General features: G+C 36.3%; 1 protein-coding gene across 2 annotated transcripts in view; it reads right to left on the bottom strand.

Annotated features, from left to right (window-relative positions):
- Positions 1–7,166: 7,166 nt before the first annotated feature.
- Positions 7,167–25,791, bottom strand: part of LOC103437031 (uncharacterized) — a 42,911-nt gene continuing 24,286 nt past the window's right edge. Inside the window, exons 34-65 of one of the 2 annotated variants that reach the window (XM_070823973.1) lie at positions 25,336–25,439; positions 24,437–24,726; positions 24,243–24,327; positions 23,755–24,090; positions 22,881–23,240; positions 22,280–22,769; positions 21,609–21,772; positions 20,510–20,672; positions 20,118–20,387; positions 19,631–19,825; positions 19,153–19,195; positions 18,650–18,774; positions 18,000–18,497; positions 16,676–17,051; positions 16,290–16,447; positions 16,108–16,181; positions 15,654–16,002; positions 15,474–15,572; positions 15,249–15,404; positions 14,706–14,887; positions 13,242–13,745; positions 12,338–12,515; positions 12,106–12,242; positions 11,372–11,498; positions 10,924–11,145; positions 10,484–10,843; positions 9,981–10,139; positions 9,614–9,895; positions 9,325–9,537; positions 9,156–9,208; positions 8,320–8,428; positions 7,167–7,815 (exon numbers count right to left, since the gene is read on the bottom strand). In XM_070823973.1, coding sequence (XP_070680074.1) covers positions 7,468–7,815; positions 8,320–8,428; positions 9,156–9,208; positions 9,325–9,537; positions 9,614–9,895; positions 9,981–10,139; positions 10,484–10,843; positions 10,924–11,145; positions 11,372–11,498; positions 12,106–12,242; positions 12,338–12,515; positions 13,242–13,745; positions 14,706–14,887; positions 15,249–15,404; positions 15,474–15,572; positions 15,654–16,002; positions 16,108–16,181; positions 16,290–16,447; positions 16,676–17,051; positions 18,000–18,497; positions 18,650–18,774; positions 19,153–19,195; positions 19,631–19,825; positions 20,118–20,387; positions 20,510–20,672; positions 21,609–21,772; positions 22,280–22,769; positions 22,881–23,240; positions 23,755–24,090; positions 24,243–24,327; positions 24,437–24,726; positions 25,336–25,439 — 7,209 coding nt within the window. In that variant the 3' untranslated portion in view covers positions 7,167–7,467. Of the gene's footprint in view, positions 7,816–8,319; positions 8,429–9,155; positions 9,209–9,324; positions 9,538–9,613; positions 9,896–9,980; positions 10,140–10,483; positions 10,844–10,923; positions 11,146–11,371; positions 11,499–12,105; positions 12,243–12,337; positions 12,516–13,241; positions 13,746–14,705; positions 14,888–15,248; positions 15,405–15,473; positions 15,573–15,653; positions 16,003–16,107; positions 16,182–16,289; positions 17,052–17,999; positions 18,498–18,649; positions 18,775–19,152; positions 19,196–19,630; positions 19,826–20,117; positions 20,388–20,509; positions 20,673–21,608; positions 21,773–22,279; positions 22,770–22,880; positions 23,241–23,754; positions 24,091–24,242; positions 24,328–24,436; positions 24,727–25,335; positions 25,440–25,791 lie in introns of both variants that reach the window. The other variant, XM_029104500.2, reaches the window with a different exon arrangement.

The raw sequence follows: 25,791 nt of genomic DNA, 5'->3' as shown, positions 1-25,791 counted from the left end.
CTATAATTTTCTGGTTGAAATTTTAAAACTGATTAAAAAATTTGAACCACCTTTAATTTGTACTGGTTTTGTTTCCCTGTTTTTTTGGCCTTGACTTATGGACCAACTTTCAAGGGTATATTAGTCATAAGACGTGGATAGATTATAGATATTTTAGTATGCTGAACACACTTGAAGCTGCAAGCATTCATGCATGAATCTTGATTGGATATTCTTATGTGATTAAAATATCTTGAACTAGCTCTTGTGATATTTTGAAATATCTTGAGCTCCTCTCTCTAAAGATGAAAAGATCTTCAACCGATGATTCATCTCGTCTAATATTTTGAGACCAAAATCTGTCATTTTCCGTGTTTTGCATCTAAGTTTTGTTCATTTACCGTTAAACCCGCGTGAAGTGATGGAACTTAAGCTTTTGTTTCAATTGATTCCCTTGTCTAGAATGTAATTGCCTGAGCACGTCAAACTGTTTATGAACAGTTGTATGGTTTTGGTTGTGCATGTTTTAAGCTTTTTATTGTACGTTAATAACGAAATGCGGCTCCATACCACTCTTCTAAAGATCTAGAATGTAATTGCTAGCATCAAGCGACCACCTAGTACCACAATATAGTGGTATTCTTCTTCTCTTATAAATGAGATATCTTAAATTCGATTCTCGACAAAGATAAAATTGAACCACATTTTTTATAGCTCATTGTGAGGTTAAGCTAATTCTCATGCTTGTGTAGATAATATTGTTTGTTTAAAAAAAAAAGAAAAAAACATATGAGGCATGCGTAGGCAACTTCGGATGTGAGGCAAGAGTGATAACGCATTTGCCCAGTGGGAGTAGGTGAAAACTTGCCTAGACGGCTGAAGGCAGTTGACTGGGCGTTCCCAAATCCATCAGCGATTTGAATAACTTACAGTACTGTTCATTTTAACGAAAAACCACATTTTTACACTAAAAAATCAATCTTGATACTATTCACTTTACCCTTTATTTTGTCATCATAGTTAAAACTCAAAGTTTTCAATCTATTTTCATTAGTTTTCTTTTTTTTTAAATGACTTGGCCCAAAACAACGTTATTTTCGCCAAGTTTATTATTTTTTATATAATCCATAATAGTCCTTTTTTTTTAATAACTCACAACTGTCCCGAATTATACCCACAACAGTCCCCAATTATTTAGGTCCCTTAAGGCTTCACCATACACCTCAAAACTTTCACCTGGGCGGGATTATCCATAAACACCTTCGCCCTAGCCTTTTAAAACATTGGCTAACATGAACGAATATATGTAGGTATTCTATTCTTCTTTTTCTTTTTCAAATGCTTGTTTATCTGTGAAAAAAGAAACGAAACGTCGGGCCTATATCTATAATTTGGTGTGATAAGCATTGGGTGGTTTTGTTTTGAACAGTGTGGAGAAAACCCCACAAACAAGCTGGCTAGGGTTGTGTTAGGATTGTGTTTGGTCTATGTGTGTTAGACGACACCGCATTTTTGTGGATAAAAAATATCTCAGGAATTATAAGTTGTCTTGGCTAGCAGGTGGCCTTTTACCACAGCGGTGGACAAGAATGATGCTCTTGCATGATGACGGAGGTTCGAACTGTGTTAGTGGCAAATTAATTTCTAACTTAACAGCAATATCCCTCGGCTAAAAAAAAACGAAGAAAGGTTTTCTTGGCTGGGAATGGCATTAGCAATTGAGCATGTGGTTAACAAAGTCTTGGCTGCTTTCACTTGTCTTGGATTTTATGTCTTTCCATTAAGCCCTCAACTCTGGAGTATTCAAACTTAATCGCTTTAACGACTCCACATTTTTTATTGTTTTTGGGAAAGTTTTGGCCGCTCACGTACGCCTCCCTCTCATAATTGCATTGTCTGTACTCATCACGCGATTGGTAGATGTGAAAAGGAGGCGTATACGGCCATTCCCATCCTAAGTCGCACCACCGGCAACCCCGTGATGAGAAGATGTCCCATTCCAGGATTTTTGGCTTTTTTCGACCAATGCCGCGTTTGCATGGATGATAGATGGGAGTCGTATATCTATTTGTGTACATATATCCTAGTTCCCACCTGTGTTTCAAATTAACCAAAATAATGGAGGTGGATTGTCTCCCCTCCCATTTCCATACTCTTTCCATCAATTCCTGTTTTATATGGTCACGGTTAAGTCAAGTCAACATTTTATATTCTTATTACTTTTTTTTATATTATTTTTATAAAAAAAATAATATAAAATGTTGATGTGGCTTAACCGTGACCACACAAACAGGAGGGGATGAGAAAAATATCGAAATAGGAGAGCAGACAATCCACCTCCCAAAATAACCTCTACATGTTGCGTGTGTTTTCATAGACCGACTGAAGTTTTAATGAGAAATATTTACTTTATTGGATATTAATAATAATATCTGCAATGCTCCAAACTCGAGGTAGCAAATTAATTTATTGGGTTGTTAATAGGTACTCGTTAAGACCCGTTTAATTTGATATACTATAATATAGATGTGAGATCGGAAGTGGTGGTGATGGTGTAAAATGAAATCAAACTAAATGAATCTGGAGACATTCCAAATATAAGTATTATGACTGGAGTGTTCTACCGACATCAACAAAAAAAATTTGCCTTTCGGAATACATGAGCCAAGGTCTAGAAAGTAATATGATGTCCTCAATAATAGTTTTGAATCGCTAAGGCGCTCTGCACTTGGTCCAAAATAGAAAACATGAGTTGGAATCTTGAAGATCTTTATGTTGATTTTTGTTTTTTTTGTTTTTTTTTTTGTTTTTCTTTTCAAAGTGACGATTTGTGCGGGCATGTACTTAACAAGTCTACCATAAGTATTCTTGTGGAGGTTACGAAAACCTTATCTCTTCGACGTTCTCACTTCTCATATCCGATTCATCTTTGTCTCAATTCATGAGGAGAACCCCAACAAATTACAAGGAAACTGAAATCCAAAAGGGACTTGTTAACTAATAGGCAATTGGTTGAAAATTCACAACCAAGTGTAAACAATGAGCAGAAAGAAAAAAAAAGGGGGGACAATTTTTCCCATATATTAGGGTTTCTCTTTACTGAAAAATAGACTAGCTCTTGACTTTGTTACGGTCGTCCATTCTTTCGGGAACTAGAAAGACTTAGAGGCATTTCAACCTCTCCCTACCTATCATCTTTGGAGTTTCTAACTCTTACAGAAACACTTTCTATTATTTGAAACCGCTTTTAGCCTCTCTCCCTTGAGTGTCACATGCAACATATTTAGTGTAACTTCGAAAATAGTCGAATAATTAAAATGCCGACTTGAAAAGAAACAAACACAAAAATATCTGTCATGCCTTAGTCGGGAATCATGCAACAAATTAACTTGCAATAAAAAACCAAAACTAAAAGAAGGGAGCCTTACATATGGAGATAAAAATATACACAATATTTTGAGTAACTACTAGTTTTTATACATTTCAAGAAGAGTAAAAACACAAAAATACCTAAAGTCCAACCAAAAAACATGAAAACAATTTTTTAAAATACTAGTCATACCCCTAATAATAATTCTATTTGTTAACATAGCCCAACTTACACAAAGAAATTAATATGCTCCATCAACTCAATCCCTCATTGACCATTTTTTATGGATCACTTTCGAAACAATATATAGAATCAGTTTGTATCCTTTATTATTAGAATCAGTCTAACCCCTCATTGATCTTTTTTGGCAAAATTAATTTCAAGCACATGTATTGAATCAGGGTTTAGTACGCAGTTGAAATCTTCTCATGGTTTGGTCATAGCTTCCTGAAAAATTGAGCTCTAGTTAGATAAGTGAAGTACAAGAATACCAAAGATACATTATGTTAATAATTTTGATAAGGGAATTGTTATTAAAACTCTAAAAATCTCATTTTGCACTCCAAACTTTCTATAATAGAAAGAAAAAAACATTTGTGAAGAGTGTAAAATGAGATTTTTGAAGTGCTACTAACAATTCCCTTTTGCTAAATCGCAAACCAACTAAAATTCATCTTCAATACTTAAGAAGCTTGGTCTTGAGAATCAACTTTTACACGAAATCAAGCTCTAATTGCATCGATGATTTACCAGAAAGCTGATTTGAGATGGAAAGTCTCTAACTAGTTTTTTGATAAATCATCGAACAACAAGAATTCACCTCCAACTGTCCAAAAAAAAAAAAAGGATTTTGGTCTATATCAAATCTGAAATACATAAAAACGATATATGTAAGTAGTCCAAAAATATCAGTAATATTTACCATGAAAGATACATTTGAAATTTAATCAGAATCTACTAATTAAGCTAACCTAATTAATAATAATCTACTATATATATTACCATAATTTAAGAAGGTCAATAATTATTATAATAGTGTTCGATATATGAAACTTAATACGCTAACTAAAGAATTAAGCAAGTGACATTTTACCATAGTGGTGAAAAGGTGTTGAGTCTTTGCATGACGGCGTGGGTTCAAACTCCGTCGATGACTAACCTAATATCTAATCTAATAAAATCTATCGTTTGACCAAAAAAAAAAAAAAAAAATTAAAGAATTAATGTTTAAAGAGAAAAAATTTGAGAATGAAAAATGCATGCATAGTGGATCTTGATATGTTAAAGAGACCTAACTAGTACCAAATATAATCATTCTTAATGTGGTCAATCCTTAACTTCAATTAGTATGCATATATGTGGATATCAGTCAAGTTTGATAACAAATATATATGCTAGGTTATAATTTATTTATTTTTAACAAACATTATTACCTACTCTAAGGAAGAGATGAATAAATTTTTTGGGCCCAGAAGGCTAGAGCGAATTGGCTCCAACTTGGTGATAAAAATACAGAATTCTTTCAAACTATGGCTAATATTATACGAAAAAGGAATGACATTTCTAGGATTAGAGATAATTCTGGTATATGGTGGACAAAAGGTGAGGGAATGGAGCAGGTGTTTGTGCAGGATTTTAAACTGCGTTTTACTGGCCGTCCCTGTAGCAATAGGTCTTTGAACACAAGTTTTACAGATATCATTGAACCATGTATAAGCGATGATCAGAATGCTACCCTCTGTGGTGGCTTTCATGCTGCTTTCTTCCAAAATGTTGGAAGGTTGTTGGACCTTCGGTAATCGATTTGGTCAGGGACTTCTTCACCAGTGGGTCAAGTCTCAAGCTTATTAATCATACGAATATTGCTTTAATCCCTAAGGTTGATAATCCGGAAACGGTCTCAAACTTTAGACCAATTAATCTTTGTAATGTCACGTACAAGATAATTATCAAGATTATGGTTAATCGATTGAAACCATTTCTTAACACTTGTAATTCTTATAACCAAGGAGCTTTTGCTCCTAACAGATCCATACAGGACAATATTCTTATAGCTCATGAGATTTTGTCCAATTTTAAACGCATGAAGGGTAGAACTGGAGCTATGGCTGTTAAGCTAGAATTGGAGAAAGCTTACGATATGCTAAGTTGGGATTATATTAGAGAGGTCCTCGTTAAATTTGGCTTCCCAATTGTTAATGACAATGCCAAAATGGAGCTGTTAAAGAGAATTCATAAATTCATTAATACAATCAAAGATATTTGCCCGTTGTGCAATAACAAACCCAGAGAACCAGAATCATTTATTTATTCTTTGTGTCTGTGCTAAGCAGGTTTGGGGTTCTCTTTCGATGGGGAACCCTCCAACTTCTAATCAAAACCTTAATTTACTTGATTATAGGTTTGTTGACAAATCTGGAAAATGAGAAACCACGTTGTTTTCCATAATGCTAAACCTTACCCGTCTGGAGTTGGTCCTTTAGCCGTTAGTTTGGGTAAAGACTACGTAAAAGCCCTAGTATTGCTAAAAATAATAGTAAAAGAATCATTAGATGGATGCCTCCTAGGGAGGGTTTCTGCATTGATGGCTCAGTCAAAGACTCGGTGGAGAGGTTTGTGGTGTGCCTGTGGTTGCTGGTGCTAGAAGATTGGGGTCTCCTTGCTCTTAAGAGTGGTGCATTGAAGATATCAGATGTATTGCGTGAAGCAAACTTTGTGGCTGATGCTGTTTCGAGTATTGGCTTCCATTTTGGCAACCTTCACATATGGGATAGGTCATGTCCCGCTGTTGAGTCTAGGGCTTTGTTATTTGACTTTCTAGGGTCTAGTTCTTCTAGGGGTGACTCCCTCTAATCTTCTTGCGCTTTTGTATCCAAAAAAAAAAAAAAAAATTTACACTAAAGAGGAGGGGATGGGGTTAGGTTCATAATAGACTAACAATAATGTGGTTCAAATTTGCGTTTGGCGATAATCGAACCTAAGACCTCTCACAAGTGGCCTATGTCCTAATTAACAACCTTAAAAGTCAATCTAATTATCCTCATTTATGCAAATCTACGCAATTGTAAATTAAATTTGTAAATATGTGATAACAATTTTATAAAAAAAAATTAGAGTAAAATAAAAGAAAATATTTTTTAGAGACTTTTGGGTATTTTTCTTTCAAAAGATGCTATTTGAGGATTGAAACACACATTGAATACACCTGACCTGTGAATATCTAGTAGTGGCCGCAGAGTTGGAGGTAAACTATAGCCGGTCGTTGATTTACCAAAAAAATTAGTTACTGAGTTGGCATCTCGATTTAACTTTTCGATAAATAAACGGTTGGATTAGAGCTTAACTCCATAAAACTTTGACTACCAAGTTGCCTTCACAATGAAGGTGTGCATTCTAGTTGAAGCAGCCAGTAGGTTTCCACCATATATTTCATCCGATTTAAAAGACTGATCACTGATCACACCCCACAAAAGCTTGTGATGGAACAAAATAATGAAACAAATAATGGGCTAACAAAACAGTGTAGTATGTAGGATTAATGAATAATGCTAGTTATACGCAAGTGGCCCTGGTGGAGAGGAATGTTATTCTTGCACCACGGTGTGGATTTGAATCCAGTCGGCTCTCTAATCTAACAAATCTATCGTTTGACAAAAAAAGAATAACGCTAGTTGTACTATTGTAAAACCACATTACACGACAGGTCTAAATTGATAGTTTATTCTCCCACATTCGTTTTTGTATAGAGAGAGAATTGCTCATTCACTTGAAAAATAAGCAGAGAAGAAAGGGTAAGGCCAGAGCCCAGACCTGCATATAAGTATAAATTTTTCTTTTGACTTGCCAGAATCCAATCGCAGTCACACGATATTTGGTTCCCAGGCGTTGATTCTAATTACCACAATGAAATTACACACACAAGCTGTTGATCTATAATTAGCACCTTGGGCAGAACATCAACAATGGTGATACAAATTGCATCCAACGCTATACGAGAGACGATATGCTATACAGCAAGCATTGTAAAAGGACGGAATTTTGTATGCATGATAGAGCCCTTAGAGCCCTTTTCTCACCAGCAAAATTTGGAAAAGGCCTTTACAATATAAACTCACATTTCAGTTCTCTTTTAGTGATTCCAATAGAGGCCGAGGATCGTTAATAACCCTCATAGGTTTCCAGCCAGATTCTTCCTTGGTTTGCCTTAGAGCCACAAGGTGAAGTGCGTCGCTTTGGACTTGATAAATGTGACACGCCCAGGGGTAAGAATCTGGAGCAGACCAAACCTTTTGCCCTTCGAATTCTGCCTCTTCAGCAAGTGATTCAGCCACACAATATGCTATATCAAGTTCTGGCTCAATAAAACTAGGCACAGCAATGCATCCGGGAGACACATATCCTTCTGGAGCCCGAGGATGCCAAATTGATACCTGTGCTGCATAGTCCTCCCGGCAGTTCCTCCATACCTGCATATGTACGTATGGAGGTTATCAATATATGAACAAAGGAAGGTTATCAATATATGAACGAAGGACAAAAATTGCAAACTTAACCATGAGCTAGATCAAGATTAGAAGGTTTAAAAGCAGTTTGAAAATGAGTGAATGGTTTATGATGACAATTCCAATATCCCCTACTTTCATTCCAATCGTTATTATGTAATAAAAATGAAACGCTCTTGACTATTCCACATGTGATCTGCCTGTTATATATGAAAAGAAAACATACAACTTTCCCCTGAATCCTGATGATGATTAAGTTGATCATCAATATCTACAATTTGTATGAAGGAACAAGAAAACACTGAGCTTCAACAATTCGTCTCCATTTTTCAGGAGCTTATTGAGAGACATGCCATTAAGGCAAACCACAGATGTAACAAAAAAAAAGATGCGACCTAAAAAGTTCTATTAATCCTCATAGACTAACTTAACTAGGATATAAGTCTACTGGTGATTATAACTTCTTACCAAGTCATAACCAACTGGAAGTGCAAACAATCTGTCAATCTTGCAATAAACAGCAGCAACGTTTGGAGGATGGCTGCCAATGTGAGCAATATCACCAATTGAGACATAGCTGAAAATATAAAAACCACTCATCAATTTTCAAAATGACAACGAGCAAGTTAGTAGCATCTCGTAGTGAAATGCATAATTTCAGGAGACTGAAATGTTGAACTAATAAGAGAATTGAAGCACGGTTCTACTTTCATTAGAATATGGGGTATAAAAAAATATTTTCATCTTAGCAGAAACACTTGAGACATGTTTTTCTTTTCTGTAAATCACATTATATAAAAGGCTAAAGAGAACCATATATGGCCATTTTCGTTGTTTCTCAACTTTTTCTCCCTTGATTGGGGGAGAATAGGATGGAGCCCTAAGGGTAGGGCATTAAACCAGCGATATACCATAAGCTTTAGCTCAGCTAGAGAAACGTCTAGGAACAGCACTTTTCAACATGCCAGTGGGTCCCTTTAAGTTGAGCAAGAATGTGACAGTGCTTCTGCAACTTAATGAAGTTCAATAACAAATAGCCTTTAAAAGTATCCTAGCTAATCATGTCTTGGTAGAAATTTGCGGTTTTTTTTTACAGTAAATGTCAACATTGCAGATAAATATTTTAGGAAAAAAAGAAAAAGAAACAGCGCCTCTTACTGATGCAACAGAGCATTCACGTGAATTTATAGGCTCTTTGATTGATACATAGAAAGATGCATTTGAAGTCGGAGACCAAAATATAAAATGCAATGAACATTAATGTTTTCAAGAAAAATAGAAAGTAGAAAATCGATCATAATTACCCGTCAGGACAGATGGGTCTCCAAATGCTACATATTACATCATCTTCGGGAACCTAAATATATAAAACAGTTATTCATCTGAGACTACAAAACCATAAGCTGCCAAATCTTGACCAGATAACAAGAAAGTACTAAAAATGGAAACAAGGTAACGTGAACAATAAATCACCTGTTTTCTGCACAACGTGCATCGACTTCTGGATTCTTGTTCGCTGCTCCAAATCTTAGAAAAGTTGATATTGTGTTTAACAAATCTATCATTCAATGCAGAATTGTATGATGGAAGCTCTCTCAGTCTAGTAATTGCCTTGTTCTGTATACAGTGCTCTCTCCCATCAGCTTCAGACCAGGAAAAATACACATGTCGCTGCCTTGATGGAACCTGAGAATGGTGAATCCTATTAGAATTATGTATATGTTACCTTTTAGAAGAACTAATCTTCATGTACAGTATTAACCTTCAGCATTAGGCTTTTCATGTCCGACTGATATGCTTTCCACATCTTACGTACTATGGAACAGATCCTAACAGCTTGGGGTTCATTTCCCGGAACTTCTTCAACAATGCACTTTATCACCCGAACAAAATTTTCTGATCTCCTAAAATTTTTAAGGTGGAGGATCAAGTGAGATGGTTGATTGCAGCCTGCTTTTGCCAACTCCACAGCCATGAGCTCTTCCCAAGGTACATCCCACATGATCTTGCAAGGTTTCTTATCCATTTTATCTGGAGCCAAACACTAGGAAGCAAAGAAAAAAGATTGAATGTCAAGCTTTAAAAAAACATTGGGCACAGTACAGCTATTGCAAGACCACTTGACTAACCTGAAGCAGCATGACTCGCTTATTCGTCACTAAAACAATCCGTCGGTAAGGCACAACATAATGATCTTCATAATAGTCAGACAAAGCAAACTTTGATGGCTCCTTGAATATTTCAGTACAACCAAAGTGCCGATGTGCTTCTGCAAGGTATAAAATCATCTGCCAAAAAGAAACAAAGAAAGTAAAAAATAAATAAATAAGACTTATACATTAAGATAATAGCGACGACTTTTTGGTGTGAGGAATGTGACAGTGTCAAACAAAATTACCCCTAGCCTCACAAACATTTGTAGTAGAAGGCTAATAAATAACATATACTTTTGATTCGTATTTGATATGTGTATGTCAAGAATCTCAGCATTGTGCCAATTGAAATGAAGACTTAAAATCACAAAACTGAATCTTTTACCATCCCCTTATGCATCCTGTATCCTACTCACTCACACTTCCAGGAAAACCAAAGCAAATAGTTTATTTGATCCTGAATTTAAGTAAAAATTTACCTGCCCAACAGCTTCTCTCTCACAATATTCTCTAAGCACAGCATCAGCATGGATTGCTCGGGGATTTCTAATTCTCTGGAAGGTTGTCTTGCTATTGAAAACCTCTAAACATTTGGAACAACTTGCTCCAATTCCATCAACAGTCAATGACAAGAAGTCCAATGCCCCACTGACTGGTTGCACTATCACTCCTAGACAAGCACGCCCAAGCCCATGAATTAGTCCTAAAACACCATCTTGTCTTGCGCTCTCGACAGGCTTATTCACCACTCCAGATACCCCAAAGGCAACACCTTGCACAAGTGCTTCTGTACCTTGCATAATTCCATCACCCACCCCAGTTACTCTCCTTGACGTCACCTGAAACCATTTCAAAAACAGCCTTTCGTCATAACATTGCATTACTAATTTTTATTTCTTGGTTAATATGGAAACCTTACCTGCTTCGAACGCAGTTGCTGAAATTGTCCATCAGTTGACAGCTCAGCAAACCCTTTACTAAGAGAAGCCAATGTTGAACTTGTCATACCAAGTACATCGACTGAAAATATCAAATGTAAAGGATTATGGATCAGATCTCTCCAAATACGGTGACCAATGGCAGAAACAATGGAACTTTTCCGCATGAATCTGTCTTTGTGCATCACCCTTCTCAAATGCACCTGCAGCAACGACATATTACTGTGATGACTATAGCCTCATCTCAATATTATGATGGATTGGAAATATGTTCTGTAGTTTACATATGAAGACTATTTATAAGTTTGAGAGACTGGAGAGCAAAATCATAGCATCTGAATAGAGAACCACCCATCAAAATAAAATGAATAGTGATACTATTTTGCAGATAAAACATATTTAAACATCCAGACAAGGTATGGGGCTCACCTGAATCTTGAATGCACTTCCGACAGCTGATAGTATGGGGCTCCACACTCCTAGAACCCCATGAGGTCTTTGGGCTGGTGCTGTTTCCAATGACACCTTCAGCCTAACTTCTGAAACATCTATTTGGCTGAAAAGAAAGGAAAGAAAAACAGAAAAAAGAGAGTTAAGGAAATAGAACTATTATCCCAAAATCAAGTTACAAATTTAATCCTGATAGTTCACAACTCATATTTCCCTAACAGTGGACACTTGCAAAGTTTGCAGGCCTTCTGCAACGTCCCACACATACAACTCCAAAATACCGCCACTAATTCAAATATTTGGGTGATAATATTACGGGAACATGAGGGGAGAGAGAGAGAGAGAGAGAAAGAGCACCCAACGGGTAAGGGGGATGGAATTCGTAAGGTATCAATGTTTACTTATATCTTTTCTAAATTATAAAACTTCTATGTAAGTCTCATATGGCTAATATTAAAAGAAAGGAAACAGAATAAATGCTATTGCAGATAACAAATGAACCATATTTGATTAATGAAAAGAAGGCCAAATGCCTTAGAATATGAGCTTAACCGCCAAATAAGGACAAAGCAGTGGTGGTCAATTTTTCCCCCTTTACAATTTCTTTTTTGTTTGGTGAAGGAAAAACAGCTCTCTTCAGCGCTCATAACTATATTGGTGCAAATCCAATGAATTGCAGTTTTCTGCACACAAGCAGAAGTTGTGATACTTACTCAATGCGTATTTCCGGATCAACTACTGTGACACTAGGACTTTTAGGCAAACGATCTAACTGTAGATTATTGTAGAAATCCACCAAAGCCCAAACTATCGGTTCGTGAATATTAAGCCTCCAACTCTTATCGGTTACCTATCATGTCATCACAAATTTTGGTCAGAGCTTAGGTACTTCTCACTGTTACGACTGATAACATACATTTTAGGCATCATGTAAAAAGGCTTTACCCGTATACAAACATAAGGGTACACCTGGACGCCGTCACTATTATCATTGCGCATTGTAATAGTCGTTTTGAATACTGGATAATGCATGTCAGAGTTCATTTCTGGAGCCAACAGAACTGGCATCACTGTTAGAGGGAGCTGGTTGTCCAACTGCAGATGACCCAGTATGAGCTTGAACCTAGCAGAGAGACACAAATGTTAAGTGTAATTGTAAAGCATCTTATTTAATAAGAAAAGCTACATTGGAGTGAGGATGGATCTGAAAACACGGAGTTAGAATGAATGTGCTTCAATAGTAAACATTTGACACAGATAACGAATCACATATTCAGAGAGTTTTGTAAGGTCAAACTACAGTGTTTAGCTTAAAGAACTTGGGTTCTGAGTCTCCTGACAGAAAATTAAGAAGCAACAGTTGCTTTCACAGGCCAGAATTTAGTCTACAATAACTTTATTGAATATAAACCCTAGAACTTGGTTTGCAGGAAATTTGAATGAAAACTTATTTTAGGTCTTTTAATTCAAACTTCCATACTCACAACACCACCTTTACAGCTATAATTCACCAAATATTCAGTGGTTTTACTTCTATTTAATAGTCATGACAATACCAAACTGGTCCTCGATTTATACATACTAAAAATAGGCAATTCATACAATTATTTTTAGGCATGCAAGTGAAACAATTCTTTTAAACTGCTTCATAGTTCTAGTATGTTTTAACGGTTTCGTAAGTGAGGTGAATACAAATCACTAGTCCTCATTAATTAATGTCATTAATAGCTCAATGCATAAGATAAATGAGTGATAAGAATAGTTGAAAGTTCAGAACTTCACATAACATTACAGCTGAAAGACATCCTTAAGAAAATGATATAGGAGTATACGAAGGTTCTTCTCTTACCTGGTTGTTGTACCACCATCATAACCGGTCGAATATGATACGAAGACTCTCTCAAAATAAAAGTAGGAGACCTCTTTTGGTCTATGGTCAACAATAGAGATCCCTACAATTCCAAACTCAATTATAAGCTCAACAGGCGAGGCACTATTATTTTGAATGGTGTTTTGCATTTGAGAATGCCTCCAATTTCCAGCAATTTGCAAATCCAAACTTGTCCCAGAAGTTGTGGTGTCTGTGAACCTAGCTACCTTGATATCACCAACTTCCATAACATAAAATTGTAATTCAAGTCCCTCATCTTCATAACATATCCCGGTCCTTTCCAAATCAAGTTCCCAAGGCCCAATTGTAGCACTGTCAACCTTTGCTTCCATGATTTTTTGGCCATAAGGGTCTTCCCAAGAAAAATTTGTAGTTGAAAGAGGCCCTAGGCGAATCCAGGCATCCTCACCGAAAGCAGACTGGCGAATTCTAATTGTTTTACTGACTGTTCTGTTCTCAATTCTGCTCAAATGAAGCTTTAAAAGGTTAAGTTACCTCTCTTTCTCTTTCTCTCACACACACACATATATATATATGTGTGTGTATATATATACACACAATCACAGAACACACACACACACACGACCCTTTTCTTAAAAGAGATGCCCTTTTGCTATTGACTAAAACAGATCTCAAGTGGGCCCAACCATCACTGCTAAAAGTTCAACGAAATCGCAAATCATTTAGCCATCTAACTACAACACAACAAATAAACTAGCACAATGTGTCTGATAACACTACGACATTTCATTGTGATAATCAAATAGTGTAACAATTTTCGACTTATATGAGTTTTTGCAAGGGCTTATCCCCGAGCGGGGATCGAAAAACTAAACTTCGGATCACTTGATCACACTGTGGAGTGCACAGTGATCCTTAAAACTTAAGAATGGGGCGGTGAATAGGTGTGTGTACATCAATGTGCATGTATGCATGTCAACCTCCTTAAGAGGGATCACCATAGTTAAATGGTTGAAAGGGATCATTGGGAGGTCAATAATTTGAATAGTCCAGTTTCTAAATCACTAAAGGAAATCAGCCAAATCCTAAATCGTTTGACCATTTGGCGATCTTTTCGGTCATATTTCATTGATCGATAGCCTTCTAGCCAACATTTTGACAATACCCATACATGTCTGTTCCTTAATACATACCGTACATCCTGCAAAGAGAATGTATATGTATGCAACTATGCACATATATAGGGTTAGGATCCGGGGATATATATAATACACACCATACTTCTAACCCATATATATGTGTGTATATATATATATATATATATATATATATATAATATTTATCAGCACATAACCAAAACATGAGAATATAAATGTATGCATATATATAGGGTTAGGATCCATAATACACACCATACATCCTAGCCCATATACAATATTTACCAGCACATGATGCAAGTACCTGATGGGACCACTGGTTGATCCGAGGCAGAATACAACGGTGAATCGTGAACCTTCTTCATAGCCCCGAATCTCTGTTCTTAAAAATGTCCGAGTACCATCATGCTTCCTCAAAACAAGGGAAATGGTGTCCTCCTTTACAATTTGAACAGGGAATGACCAGTCGGTATTTTCTAGTCGAACCTAACAATGGAACCAAAAGAAATAAATAAATTTTTCAGAATGCATAAAATGAAAGCTCGGACATTCATCTATGTAAACCGAAACAAAAAACGTCCAGCATGATTCCTAAAGAAAAGGTTCTAGTTCGGGCAGGATACGACCAAACGAAGCCTAAATTAATCTATCTGGCTTTCATGTAGCTTTTGCTTCTCCAAATATGACATATTTTATACTATAATTCATAACTTTTATCACATAGGACATGTCAGGGACTCTGGGGTCACATGTCCCTGATTTTCCAAAACAACGGATACAAATACAAGGACCATTGGTACATATGTTTCTATAAAGATAATGATATTACAATATACACTCCACTAACCTGAAGTTTATCATGTCCTTCTGACTCACGATGTACAAATGAGACCGTTGCATCAGATGCTCGAAGGATCTTTGGTTCATCCTCACTGCATAACTTAATGGATATGTCCCGACCAAGTCTATTGGTAAAAGTCATATATGGTCGGACAGAAATTACCTGGAAAGAGGGAAAAAGGGTCAATAACCAATCTTAAGATTTATTAGAATCTCTAATAATTAAATTTACCTTTGTGGGAACAGACTGATATAGGCATGGTTTTGTTGTAATAAAAATCCGCATACAACTGCCTTCACCATCCTGAGCATAGAGATCCAAAGACCCATCCTAAAAAAGAAGGAAAGAGAAAATCTCAACAGGATTTCTTGACCAATAATGGATCAATATAAAACTGACATAGACATCTACCGTGTCATCAAGGGGAGAAAGATCTTTGACAGGTCCAAATTGCTCATGTCCAGATTGATCAATGGACAACGCAAGGCCCAACAATTTAAATTTCAAAGACGAAGCAATTGTATGACCTTCATATATTTCCTCTTCAGTTATTTCCTCCAGGATAGTTTCATTGTCCTTTGTAGAACGAAATGGATTACCAACCTTTTGCATATGTTTCTTTCCTTTGATATCTAGAAGCCTAAGTTTGAGAGGGGGACACCGAGAAATTGAATACCAATAAGGAGCATACAGCCTAATGATCTTAGCTTGCAGTGGCCGTTCTTTGTCAGAATTCTGTTCAAGAACAATTTGAACAATCCTGCAGAAACAATTACCATGGAACTATCAGACTAAAAGAAATGCACTTCAAGCAATGTAAAGGTTAAGATACACAATATAATTTATGATGCAGATTATTTGAAACCTTCCAGATATCGAACTTCTCAAACTTATAGTTTTCGGTGGAACTTCATGAGGATGGGAAAAAAGAACAGCTTCCTGCAAAAGAAATAAATGAAAGCGTGGGATTTTATTAAAAAAACATTATGCCAAAAATCGAATTATACAAAAGAAAAAAAAAAGGACTAGTTTGGTCTTAAAGCTCACATGTATAGGCAGCCACCCTCTTTGCGGAAGCAGTGAAAGGAACAAAGGGCTTCTTATGTCAGCACTATAAACATTGACACTTTTTCCTGAAAATAATACTCCTCTCGAGCAAACAAAAAAGTTGCCACTATCTTGCATCTCAAAAACAGAATATTCAGCTGCAAGTGGAAGAAAATTGGAGATAAATAGCGGGGACTTGATTACAAGAGTCCAATCCTGGATAGGATCAGAATGAATATCTTTGGCAATCTCTGTCGCTTGTACACTCATACAAAACCACAACTTATGAGAACTTGAAGAACTACCACTTATCTGAGTGCAATATAACAGTTCCTCGGACTCAGTGAGAGAAGACACACTTATCCCAGAGCATAATTTTGACTTACCAGAATCCTCTGTTTGTTCAGACCCATCCACCACTGAACTCCAAGAATACTCACTACTATTGCAGAGAGAGGGCCTCAAACACAATACGTACATTTCAGGTTGTGTTAACCCATATAGAGGAAGAGATACCGTATCTCCAGGTTTCAAAAGTCCAATAGATATTTCCTGATGTGTATCATTTTGTTTTCTATTCCTGATCCATCTCCTTTGCCTTGCACAGTTTGCAGATCTTAATGGATCAAATGACTCGGGCCATTTTAAACTCTCAACATCTGGAGCATAAACCCAACCATCAGCAGTGTGAACAGATTCTATATCCAAATGCCAATCATCAACCCATTCCCAGCCCAGTGGTAACTCAACTGCCGGAACTCCCTGCATTACTGACAGTAATCAGAAACAATCTAAGAGCTCCAGAATTAGTATTCAAACCTGTCTAATAAAAAAATTAAAAAATTAAAAATAAAAAGCTTAATCATCCCCTAAATTAAAATACAGCCAATAGTCACAAACATTTGTTACTTCTCATCCGAAAAAAAGAAACAAAAAGAAAGCTGAGCCTCAAAAAGGAAGACTCTCTGCACCGTCACCTTCACATCAGTCTGTGTCATACAAAGATGTGAGTGGGTTTCTTCTAGATTGGAGTGGCCTTGACCAAGAAAGTGTAGTTCACCGAGGATGTTTTTCGCAGAAGGCTAAACTTTGTAGATTTGTAGTTTTGGTTACTACTTGAGTAAATGTATAAAACAACAACCCAGTATACCATTCCACGGTACAGGGGTTTGTTTTCCAGGTGATCAGGTATCCTTAAGTTAGAGGTCTATGAGTGTAGCAGTACTGGGCTGTGTTGGAGCGTTAGGGTTTACTCCTGTTTATTTTGATATTTATGATGTGATTCAGTTAAAGTAGAACCTTGTTAATTTACTTTTCCGTCAGGCTCTGATGTTCAGATGTCAGCATGCCGATTTTGGGCGAATATCTACATTGGGGTGTGACACAAGATGGGGGAGGAGGTTTTACAAGTTTTATAAATGGTTACATCGCATTAATTTCTCTTTTTATAAATGTTCTCATATCGTCAGTCGTAACAAAAGAATAATAGTGTACCCTTTAATCCATATAATGATATATTTAGGGACACTGTAGCTACCAATTTTGGATGAGAATATGTAATAAAAGTAATATACAACAAAACTATGAAAATCAACATGAACCATAAAGCTAATCATGTAAAGCTTCAGTCGGAGAGATTTAAATTCAAGGTTAAACCTACACAAGTAATCAACACATGCACATGCCAAGAACATCAACAAATATCTTTACCTGATGAGATCCTCCACTTTCAATGATATCTTGGCTTGGTTGAGCAATGTTGCCAATCCAACCAGTACCAGGGCTGTATTTTTCAGTTTCAAAGAACTCATCAGTCTGAAGTTTCTTAAATTGTATTTGACCTTCAAGGGTACTAGCATTGTTTTTTAGAGTGGTATCTTCCATGGAAACTTTAGGTACAAGGCACAAATCAAGTTCAAAATCCGTACTGTTCCGTACGGAAACAAGAGACCTAATATCCACATATCGATTGCCATCATTCACATGTACTTCACTAGCAACAACGTCATTCCCTAACCTCCAACAAGCAGCTGGTGCAGCATAATTTAACCTCACTGTAGTCCAAGGCCCTTCCCTGCTTGGACTGATCTGAATAAAACCAGATTTTCTGCCACTGTCATCGGTTTGACCACTTATCTCAGCTTCAGATGTCGGTGACAACAGCACTGAACATCTGATTTTGCCACACGACTTTTCGCCATTATATCCCTGAATCACAACTCACGTAAATATTACAAGGTTGATCTACTTGTCAGTAAACTCTTGATAAATTTCTATCCCTAGAACAAGGTACATGTTCTGACATAAAACAGATACGATAAGAAAAAAAGATATTTCTAAAACATGAATGTGGCCTCTACCGTAGATTCTGTTTTGGATAATTCAACCCAGGTCCATTTGTTCACGCTATCATGTGGGTAAGAATTATCATGGACGATCCCCGCAATCCTCTTTAAAGGGGTTGAAAATAATCCAAGAGGGACCCCTAAAATCAAAAATGAAAAGTTAAACCCGTCTTGCCCAAAATTGATAGTTTGACAGACAAGAATGCGTAGTTCTTAAGTACAACAAAATTAAAAACAATTTAATGAGAGCAGAAAATACTTAATATATTTAGGTCCAAGTTGAAAAATAGCATGCATAACAGAGGAACTAAACAAAACAAACTATAGCATACATTTACACTTTTTAAATGAGGACAGTGAGTAGGATAGAGGTGGTGCAATGAAACCTGAAATACTATCTTTAGTTGCCATTTTTGTTATCATGATGACAATGAGAGTTTCAATACAATAGAGAAAAGGCATCCTATTAAATAACAAATCCAGGCGGTGACAGATCAAATAAAGAATAAACGAACTACCTTTTCCCAGTTCCGTCACAATTAATTGCACTGAGTAGTAGTCCTGCACAAATTTGGATGGAATGGCTTGAATGGGATAACCAAGAAGATTACTTATATGTTCATACAACATCCAAACAATGATATATGAAAATACACAAAATGGTTTATACTGTTTTAATGAATTATATACATCTATAAGCAGGATTACTATCTATCATTTGAAATGTATGAAGCCAACATTCAGTAAGTGACAGATTAGAAAATTCACTTAGCATGTCCCAAAACTACATTTTAATTAAAAGATGTTACACAAATTTCATAGCACAGGAATAATTATCCATTAAATGTCCAGTAATCATCCTTTTGGTAGAAACGTAAAATCAAAGTTCAGTAATAACAGATGTGAAAATCAATGTGCAAAGACCTATCATACATGCAGAAGCAAAGCAGTTAATTAATTGGAAAAACATGCTAAAAAGAAAAACATTCTACATACTGGATTGTCGACTTTAAAGAAAAAAATTTCATTCCACTTGACCAACTCAAGCTCTGAAGACAAGTGATCTGAGCTGCTTCCGCAAGTACGTGCACTTTGTTGATGGCTCAGTGATCCACTAGGGAGATTCGGGTCAGGACTAAGGCGAATTGCTACGGTATACTGGGGGGATGTTAACCCTCCAACCTGTGGAAACTGAAATTGCAGATAAATTTGAGTAGTCAAGATACGGAAACCCATGTCACTATCTAATACAAACACACACATAGCTAATTTCATGAAATTCATACATTTTTTATTATAAAATAAATAGAAGGAAGTGTAAGCAAATTTATTTGTTTATTCTGAAAGAAAGAAACTTTTTTATTACAACAAAGACAATAACTAACAATAAGCCAAAAAAACTGGTCAAGATATCCACTGGAAAAGAGAAGAACAAATGGAAGGAATCATAAGAAATTTATTTTTATGAGGAATGAGAGTATACCTGCCCGTCCACTATGATAAGGGTAACCATTGTTCTAACTTTACGGAAAAGTTTTCCTTGCAAGTGAGAGTCCAGCATATTCTTGGAAACAGGAACTTTCACGGGCCTCATATCCCCAGACGGCATCTTAATTATGGTTGCGAGTCCCCTTAATTCTGTAGCTCGAACAAAGATATCCTGACCAAGTTTGTTTTGTGGCATTATATTGTAGTTTCTCTTGTGATGTGCGTCAATAGCAGATCTTCCACCATCTGTTGGAGAGGATACTTCCTACTCGATGTCATGTTAAAAGAAAAAAAAAGGTGAACTGTAAGCAATAACCGTTATATGCTGACAGGAGAAAGGGTGTACAAGAAAAACTTCTTTTAGTGATGGAGGCAGCAGAAACTCACTCTTTTTCCATCATATTCGTGCACATGAATAAGACTGTTCCAGCTTGCATAAGCTTGAATAATCATATTAGCGTTAGATACAGAAACATTCAAGTTCAGATCCCTGGTACAGGTAAGGCGTAACTGGGAAGCTGTAGATGTAGCAGTAAGATCATATTGGTACCTGTATGTGGGCCAATATTAATAAATAACTACGGATGTTTCCAAAGTGAAATTTTAACCGAATATGAGCAGAATTGAGTTATAGGTGATGAGGAAAAGGAATACAAAGTTTCACCCCAAAAAAGATGGAAAATGAAGCCAGAAAGAAAAACACTAGATGAGATATAAGATCTATTCTTTAACCTTTCAACTAGTGGAAACTTCCTAAGCACCAAATCTAGAAACACTTTTGACTTTTCTATTTCTTCTCTACTCCACATTATCCATTAGATTAGATATAATTGCATTTCGATTATCATCACCTAAAGTACACAAATACCAAACACCTTCTAGCTCTCCAGGCGCAGTACGGGCTCCTCGTGGGCGAGTGTATAAGCCTGACATATACAGTTGGACAGTTCACCACCAACTTAAGCTTTTGGAGAATGTAGATGAGCATTTTCCATGAAAGTTACTATTGAACTGACCATACTGTGATATCTGGTATAATTAGGGCGGGATACAAAGTCTTCAATGAATTATCCCTCACGAGTCATAACCCACAATCATTGACAGCATCATTTAACATATTTTAAATCCGAGCATGGTCAACAATGACCAAAACATGTACCAACGCCCATACTGTGATATCTGGTATAATTAGGGCGGGATACAAAGTCTTCAATGAATAATCCCTCATGAGTCATAACCCACAACCATTGACTACACCCACAAAAAGATCCATAACCTTGAGATCCCATGGCCCTTTACTTGACTTGATCCCTTCAAAATTTCCAATTTTTTTTCCATGCCACCCACTATGTATGTTCGACTTTTCTAGCTTTCTAGGTTCCACATGGACTCCTTTTAAATAATGAATTCAGAACTGATAAGCTACCTAATGCATCCTATATATTTTCCTAGAATTTTTTAATATTGAGGTAGAACAGAAAATTACCTTAAGAACCCATCTACTGGCTCAACAAGGGGTTCCCAAACTTCATACTTATCGTTATATGATCTAGCGGCCAAAGAGAAGCTCACAGTAGAATTCAAGTAGTCGGTTCTTCCATGTAAACTGAACCCAATTCCACTTAAAGAGACATTAAACAATGGAACCATCTGTCATATTCCATGAGACAAAATCATTAGACAAATAGCTGTAACTAACAGAAAATTAAAGTAAAAGAAACTTGAGCTTTAAATATAACAACCACCAAAGCTAAATATTATGTACTTTTGATCTTAAATAATTAAATACAGCGTAAGAAGTTATTATAAATAAAGCCAACTCAGCCAAGAGCATACCATTATTGTACATAAGGTTAAACTTTATGAACATAACAGAATTGTACATAAGAGGTAAGTTTTCTCAATTCCTTGGCACAATATTGCTAATATGATTGGAGGCCCATTCATTCCTTGAGCTTGGCTCATATTTATTAATTTAGAAATATAGCGTCCAGTTATCACTTATCACGGATGGATAATTGACACATACAGAAAAAAAGTTTGTATTAAGATTTGGAAGAAGAAAGGTTCCCTAATCATACTTCTCATACTTCATTATTCAATTACACATTACTATATTTCATACTCCATATGTGCTATTTTAGTATGAATTCTTACCAAGCCACCATAGTCATCAAAAAGTGCAGCAGAAAAAGTTCTGAATTCTGCATCAATTACAGTATCATCTGAACCACTTGGCACATTTGACTCGGCCAGCTTTAAAGCAAACCTTCTTGGAGGTTTTTTGAACCCACCACGAACTATAAAGGTCCCCAACTCATTGCCAGCTGACCAGATACTAAAAGAAACTCTGGTATGCTTCGCATCAGATGTATCCCATACACTTTCCTCTGAAAATTGATCTCCAGCTACTATATCACTGCGCATGCATCTTAATGAGCTGAAATCAGATTGTTTTGGTGTTCCCTTGCATGCAATACAACCAAGGGAAACAAACCCTGGAGGAGCCTGAGGAAGCCAGAAAGATATACTCTCCATTCCCCACTGTTTCTTAACTTGCCCAACAAGCTGGAAATCAAGAGGGGCTTTGAAGATCCCGTCATCTCCTGTTTCATGAAGAACAATGCAGGTATTTGGGGGCTCGTACCTATGTTTAGTAACCACCAAACTTATGTTACTTAAGATACAACAGAAAAAGACATACACATAAGCATAAAGTAATATAGATAAGATATCCATGAACACCATTATCATATACCCGTTGATTGCAATATCACCAAAATATACCATCCCATGAGGGACAACTGGACGCCATATAGACAGTTTCTTCCTTGAGTTTGAGCCCTGATTCCACCATATCAATTGGAAACTAGCTACAGCTTCATAATGCGGCCCAGAGTTTACGGTTGCCAACCTTTCTGATTGGACATCATGACGTTGAGAAGAAGTATCTTGGACAGTGAAACGATTAGATGATTTTTCAGATGCTTCTGAAAATCCAAATATCATGTGACGCAAATCATAGGCTGTACCCATTACACTAGACATATTTGGACCTGCTGGCAAAAAGGTGCCAACAGAATTATCCACACGCCAGAATGCTAAAGTTGACTGATATCTGCAATTTAAAATGGAATAAAAAAATCACAATCCAATCATTTCTTATCAATGTAAACAGGCCGACCTAGTGGGAGATCTAACATAATATTTGTCAGATTCCCAGGAAGAGAATTTGGATAGCCCCCAAATCTAATAAGAGAGTCATGATAGAGCGTTAAAAGTTTGAATCCAATAAAAATATATTCCAGTACCTCTTCCATATGGAACAGACATGAATTGAACTATATTATAAGAATTTATCTGACTTTATGATTACTCTTTAGAAGAGGAAGAAAAAACTATGATCCACCTTTTTCGTGGATAAAATCTACTAAATTTTGTTTACCAGACAAAAAAAATCTACTAAGGTTTGTTTACCAGACAAAAAAAATCTACTAAAGTTTATATTACAAACCATCAAATATGTTTAAGTCTTGCCAAATTTGGAACTTTGGAACCTTAGTGTAAACTATTGGCAATGTTAGTGCAATCTGAAATTATTAAAAATGAGAGAGTTTGAAAGCACGACATACGGATTGTTGGTACTGATTGCAATGCAATCCCTTAAGGAAGAAGAAGAAACTAAAGAAGCCAAGATACAGAAAGCAGAAGACAGTGGTGGCTGTGTTCTTCCAGGGGAAACTACACAGCCCAATGTAACATATCCCTTAGGTGCTTCAGGGAACCAAATGGAACAACTAGCTCCGTCAGAAAGGACATCATTTGGTAGTGAATCAGAATCATTTACACTATCAACAGACGAGCCCTCAGAAGGTAAAGGTGGCCAAATCAGCTTAAAAGACAGGGGCTTCTTGACTCTAGCAAAATTGGTATTTACAGCAAGAACTGCTTTTGTAGGCGGCTTGTCCCTGTCATAAGAAAATGGTATTATTAACATTCAAAATTTTAATAAATGAAAACCCTCACATTGTTAATAACTCTGATATTTAAAGAGCACCATGAGGTACAACTAAGATATGACACTAAAACCATAAATAACAAAAGAAGCCGTTTTACTAACAATGGTGTCAGGTAATCCCCAAGAACTGCAAAACCAGTAGGTGCTTGAGGCCTCCAGAAAGTATATATTTGATCACCGAAGGGATCTGAAAATGTGACGGAAGCAGGATATATGTATCAGCATGTAACTACAGGCAAGTTAAATCCTTCGGCCCACAATATAGAAAAATAAACAAATAAAAGACTGTAGCCTACCTCGTATTGTTCCAATTTTGTCAAACTGAGAGCAAACCACTGTCATTTTCTTTGATGTTGTTCTTAAAAATGCCAAGATATCCTCTTCAACTGCTAAAAACAGTCTGAGGATGCTGAATGAAAAATTCATAAATATATCTGAAACACTTAGATGTATATTGGTCTTTCCAGAAGCATTTGAATATTTCACAGAGGCGTCAAAAGGCTCCAGAATCGTGATTCCATTACTCTCCATAGTTAAACCAAGCACATTTGCATTCATCTCCATGGTATCACCCTTCATAACAAGCCTGGAGGCAGCAAGAGCACGTATAATGTCAAGTTTCCATTACATTTCTGTAATAGTTTAAACATTCAGAGCATGGAAACTGATGCAAAAGTAAATGGAAACTGATGCAATCTTAGCAGACTCGTATGCATATGTGTGTGTGTGTGTATATACATATATATATATATATATATATATATATATATATATATTTGTATGCATTTCAGAAACAAGAGAAATCAATTTTAAAGCATTAAAAAATTTGTATGAAGTTCAAGCAAATACTACACCAATTCATAACGCGTCAATTAAACATGAAAATTTCATGGAGCAGTATTCCATTGTAAATATCTCTTGATAATTTTTTATTTCGGAAAGATGCCGCCGAAGAAACCCCCCCCCCCCCCCAAAAAAAAAAAAGGAAAAAGAAGAGACAGAAGGTAAAGGGAAATCCTTGGGACCCATTTGAGAAATAGAACAAGGTCCTATCCATAGTTATTTCTAATAATATTTCTAGCTACAGGAAAAATGGCAAAAAAGATAAATAACATCAAACATCCATAAACTTGTAAACATGAAAATCCTGTGAAATTTGCATGCGTCTAAACATGATAATCAAACGAAATTTGACCTGCAGAATCCATCCAACTGTGCATGCAAAAGTTGGTTGGAGAGCACAAGTGATTCCCCAACATCTTGAGAAGTATTATAGAATGTCAGCTCTGGACCAACCAACTGCAGCGAAATATTTCAGTTACAAAATAAAGTTAGCAGTTCCAGAAAATGAGTATGGCCCGACATTGCGAAAAAGCAAGGCATATTTTTTCCTATGCCCCCTGGAACTCAATGTTAATCTCACTTTTCCTTTGAAAAACGCGTCCCTAAACCCCTTGGAACCCCATTTTCGTCCCAAGTTGCTTGATTCTGTCAACTTCGTTAAAAAAATCTGTAAAATCCTCTGACGTGGCTTAGTGGGCTCCAATTATTTGATGATGTGTTTTCCATGTGTGCAAACAATAATAAAAAACAATTTAAAAATTTTAAAGATGAAAATATTTTAAAAATAACAGATTAGAAATATCTAAAA

This window comes from Malus domestica, chromosome 06, assembly GCF_042453785.1.
Source record: "Malus domestica chromosome 06, GDT2T_hap1".
NCBI classification, from domain to species: domain Eukaryota; kingdom Viridiplantae; phylum Streptophyta; class Magnoliopsida; order Rosales; family Rosaceae; genus Malus; species Malus domestica.
This window is presented reverse-complemented; position numbering and strand designations above follow the sequence as displayed.